General features: G+C 56.3%; 1 protein-coding gene across 2 annotated transcripts; it reads left to right on the top strand.

The window, feature by feature from the left end:
- On the top strand, positions 1-4,712 carry SBSN (suprabasin; the record flags this gene model as incomplete). 2 transcript variants are annotated; one of them, XM_080829049.1, is made up of 5 exons in its annotated part: positions 1-397; positions 1,802-2,047; positions 3,500-3,565; positions 3,668-3,712; positions 4,527-4,712. In XM_080829049.1, 5 exons carry the CDS (start codon positions 23-25, stop codon positions 4,548-4,550), a joined length of 756 nt encoding a protein of 251 aa, XP_080685175.1. In that variant the 3' UTR covers positions 4,551-4,712. The 2 variants fall into 2 exon arrangements, with proteins under 2 accessions (XP_080685175.1, XP_080685174.1); XM_080829048.1 differs by having other exon boundaries at positions 23-2,047.
- Positions 4,713-4,907: the final 195 nt, after the last annotated feature.

Here is a 4,907-nt window from a genome sequence, read left to right as displayed (position 1 = left end):
TCCTCCCCACCCTGCCAACAACATGCACCTTGCCAGTTTGGTCAGCTCCTGCTCCCTCCTACTGCTATTGGGGGCCCAGCCTGGATGGGCAGCCAATGATGACCCCATTGAGAAGGTCATTGAAGGAATCAACCGAGGGCTGAGCAATGCAGAGAGAGAGGTGGGCAAGGCCCTGGAAGGCATCAATAATGGAATCACTCACGCTGGAAGGGAAGTGGAGAAAGTTTTTAATGGACTTAGCCACATGGGGAGCCAGGCCGGCAAGGAACTGGACAAAGGCGTCCAGGGGCTCAACAACGGCTTGGACAAGGTAGCCCATGGGATCAACAATGGCGTCGGACAAGCAGGAAAGGAGGCAGAGAAGTTTGCCCATGGGGTCAACAACGCTGCTGGACAGGTTGGGAAGGAGGCAGACAAAGTGATTCAGGGGGTCCATCATGGGGTGAACCAGGCGGGAAGTGAGGCAGGGAGGTTTGGCCAGGGGGTCCACCATGCGGCTGGGCAGGCTGGGAATGGGGCAGAGAAGTTCGGTCAGGGGGTCCATCATGGGGTTAACCAGGCTGGGAAGGAGGCGGAGAAGTTTGGCCATGGGATCCATCATGGGGTGAACCAGGCTGGGAACGAGGCAGAGAAGTTTGGTCAGGGGATCCATCATGGGGTGAACCAGGCTGGGAAGGAGGCAGAGAAGTTTGGTCAGGGGGTCCATCATGGGGTGAACCAGGCTGGGAAGGAGGCAGAGAAGTTTGGCCATGGGATCCATCATGGGGTGAACCAGGCTGGGAAGGAGGCGGAGAAGTTTGGCCATGGGATCCATCATGGGGTGAACCAGGCTGGGAAGGAGGCGGAGAAGTTTGGTCATGGGATCCATCATGGGGTGAACCAGGCTGGGAACGAGGCAGAGAAGTTTGGTCAGGGGGTCCATCATGGGGTGAACCAGGCTGGGAACGAGGCGGAGAAGTTTGGTCAGGGGATCCATCATGGGGTGAACCAGGCTGGGAACGAGGCAGAGAAGTTTGGTCAGGGGGTCCATCATGGGGTGAACCAGGCTGGGAAGGAGGCGGAGAAGTTTGGTCAGGGGGTCCATCATGGGGTGAACCAGGCTGGGAAGGAGGCGGAGAAATTTGGCCATGGGATCCATCATGGGGTGAACCAGGCTGGGAAGGAGGCAGAGAAGTTTGGTCAGGGGATCCATCATGGGGTGAACCAGGCTGGGAAGGAGGCAGAGAAATTTGGCCATGGGATCCATCATGGGGTGAACCAGGCTGGGAATGAGGCGGAGAAATTTGGCCATGGGATCCATCATGGGGTGAACCAGGCGGGAAGTGAGGCAGGGAGGTTTGGCCAGGGGGTCCACCATACTGCTGGGCAGATTGGGAATGGGGCAGAGAAATTTGGTCAGGGGATCCATCATGGGGTTAACCAGGCTGGGAAGGAGGCAGAGAAGCTTGGTCAGGGGATCCACCATGCTGGTGGGCAGGTTGGGAAAGAGGGAGAAAAAATAATCCAAGGGGTCCATCATGGGGTTAACCAGGCTGGGAAGGAGGCAGAGAAGCTTGGTCAGGGGATCCACCATGCTGCTGGGCAGGCTGGGAAGGAGGGAGACAAAATAGTCCAAGGGGTCCACCATGCGGTTAGCCAGGATGGGAAGGAGGTAGAAAAGTTTGGCCATGATGTTAATTATGCTGCAGGGCAGGCTGGGGAAGAGGGAGACAAAATAGTCCAGGGGATCCATCCTGGGGTCAACCAGGCTGGGAAGGAGGTGGAGCACGTTGGCCAGGCGGTTCACCATGCCGTTGAACAGGCTGGAAAGGAGGCAGACAAGGTGGTCCAAGGGGTCCACGATGGGGTCAACCAGGCCGGGAAGGAGGCAGAGAAGTTTGGCCAAGGGGTCAACCACGCTGCTGGCCAGGCTGGAAAGGAAGCGGAGAAACTTGGCCAAGGTGTCCACCATGCTGCTGGCCAGGCCGGGAAGGAGGTGGACAGGTTGCAGCAGAATGTTCATAATGGGGTCAACCAAGCCGGCAAGGAGGCCAACCAGCTGCTGAATGTAGGTGAACAGAGGTGGGGAAATGGGGAGAAGGGGCTGGGGGAGGGAGAGGTTAAGCCCCTGGGACATTCGGGTTGTCCATGTAGGCTTCATTCAGTGAAAGAAGCTTGGGGAGCTCTATGACCACATTCCCTTTTTTCCTCTCCATCTCCTCACAAAGGAGCTGGTGCTCAGCTGGTCAGATGGATCAAACCATCTCGTCCGCAAGGCCCTAGATCAGACAGCGAAAACCTTCACACTTCAGGGAGCTGCCCTCCTAGTTGAGGAGGTGTAAAGAGAGGAACGTGAAGCCTCTCCCGGGGAACAGGAAATGATTACTGAGTCAAGATCTTGCACAGTGCAAACAGAGTGAGTGTTGAGAAAATCCAGAGCATCAGAGTAAGCATGAGGAATGGCTCTGGGAGATAAGCCCTGTTTGGTTTAATTTTCATAACAAGCCTCTGAGGTAGTCAAGGTGAGGAGGCTGACTCCCTGATTCTCAGATAAGGAGACGGAAGCTCAGTGAGGTTTTAAGGGGATTTGCCAAGGTCAGGTGGCTAGTGCGCAGGTCTGGCGAATCATAGGTCAGGGTTCTTTCTCTTCCCCTATACTGCCCCTTCGGGGGACGTCTCCTGGAGGATTTCTGTAGAGGAAACATCTTTCTAAAGGGAACAAATACTGGGGGCCAGAGGGAAGCAAGGGTCACAGTGGACCAGGCTGGGGGCTTGGGGAATAGGAGAAGGCTGACCTCTGCTTGCCTCAGTCCCCACTCTCCAATCTCCATGAGGAGTCTTTGCGACACCTTGAAGACCAGCCCAGACCTGGAAGCTGATAGCCACATGGGCTGCAGGCAGGGACCCAGGGATGGGTGAGTGGGGAGGCAGGGACTCCATAGAAAGTGTGCCCAGTAGAGAAGTGGGCAGTCTTCACTGGGAAGGGGTCAGGAGGGGGAGGTTTGTTATGGGATTCAGAGCTGGCCACAGTAGCAGCAGAGGCATGGCTGAGTATCTGGGCATAAAACAAGGACAGGGATCAACCGATGTTAGGGACCAGGTCAGAGGGGGTACAGAAGGGTAGAGCTGAGGTCGGGGCTGAGGTTAAACTATGGTCCTAGGATTTGCGTGGGTCCCCTGGGTTCCCTTTCCAGTTTCCAGTCAGACCCTTCTCAGTGACTGAGGGCATTTCATTCACTGACATAAAAGGGAATTGGGGGAAGATTAGTCAGTAGGGGCAGACATCCTTCCAGGATTTTCTTTCCATCTCACAGAATTCCCATAGCGACATGGGCTTTGGGTTTCTTTCTGGATAATGAGGGGGTAGAGGGTTAGCCTCTGCCTCCACCCCGGCCCCAGTCACCCTAGAGGATGGCAGGTCACCCGGGAAGAGGAACACTCAAGGGATTTAAGAGGGGAAAGAGACCCTCAAGGGCCTGGGCGGGGGGCGTTATAATGACAGTCTGGGCTTCGTCCGCAGGGCGCTCATCCAGGCGTTTCCACCGGCCAGCACGGAGGGGGCGCAACCACAACAGCAACATCTGGAGTAAGTCTCCCCAGCACAGCCAGGACTCGGTGTGGGGAGGGGAGCCCTCCCAGGATGGGGGGATGGATGCTGGTGACCAACCCTCTTGTTCTTGAATTCCAGGCCTCGGTCAACAAGCCCTTCATCAACTTTCCAGCTCTGTGGAAGGTGAGTGCCCAGGAGGTTTTAACTTTCTGCTTCCTGTCTGGAGGTGGTCTCACACTCCCTTCCCACTGTGTGTTCATGGACAACTTCGTTGGCGACAGACTCTCGGCCTTGCAGAAACCCTCCAACCTGTTTCCCAGCTCTGGCCTTCCCTGTTCTTTGCCCCTGACATCCTGCTTTCCTCTTCTGCCTGCTTTCCGTGCCTGCTGAGGCAAATGCAAGCTGGCGAACAGACCTCCAGGGACTAGGGAGGGAGGCGCTGCTGAACCCATCCCTCTGTGTGCTCACCAGGTCTCATCACCTCTCCCCTGCCCCCCCCCCCCCCCGCCAAGTCCCTCCCTACCACAACCCACTCTGCTGCCTTACAGCAGTACACTGGGGTAGGAACCTGAGGCTCTGGGCTTCTCCTGGCTCACAGGAGCCCCCAGTAGAAAGCCTCCTGAGGAACCCTGGTCCCTACTCTGGAGCCAAAGCAAAGTCCTAGTTTTGCATTTTTCTCTTTGAATGCAGCACATGGCAGAGGATGAGGGTGTGGAACAGCCCAGCAGACTGTGCCCTGAATCCAAAGGCACAGCCTTGTTTATTCCTGGGCTATGGGGGCACCAGGGGACCCTTGGAGGCAAAACAGACAAGGCTTCTTGGCTCCCCCACAGGCCCCTGACACTCTCCTAAGACATTCCGCAGAACATAAGCAATTTCTAGGTCTGAGAAGCTCATGTCGATGTCCCCCTCATTTCTCTCGCGGACGTGAAGGCAGAGGTCTGGGTCCCCTCAGGGCTGTGTTTCCTACATTCATTTCCTCTCTCCTCTCTTCTAGAGCGTCGCCAACATCATTCCCTAAACTGACGCACTGGCCTCACTCAGCAGACAGCCATTCCTGTTATCATACTAGCTGAAATGACCCGGAGGAGCTGGGGGCGGGGGGGTGGGGTGGGCAGATTTCCTAAGTCCCAGAAGGGGGCTGTACTGGGATTTGTGAATAAATGTGACACGTTATACTCTCATCATGGTCCCCTGTGCTCCCCAAGGAGGGGTGGATGGGGGAGGCTACTCTTTTCTTGCTATTTTGCGGAAGGAGCTGGGGCTGATGCACAGGAGTGCCGAGCTGGAGACTTCAGGCAGGTCAGATGTAAGAGGGCGTTCACGGGGACAAGCGAGGCTTCACTAGCAGTCAAAATCCATGCATGCTCGGCACTAA

The sequence above is a fragment of the Martes martes genome (assembly GCF_963455335.1).
Source record: "Martes martes genome assembly, chromosome: 17".
Classification (NCBI taxonomy): domain Eukaryota; kingdom Metazoa; phylum Chordata; class Mammalia; order Carnivora; family Mustelidae; genus Martes; species Martes martes.
The sequence above is the reverse complement of the archived record's forward strand: the minus strand, read 5'-3'. Positions and strand labels throughout refer to the sequence as shown.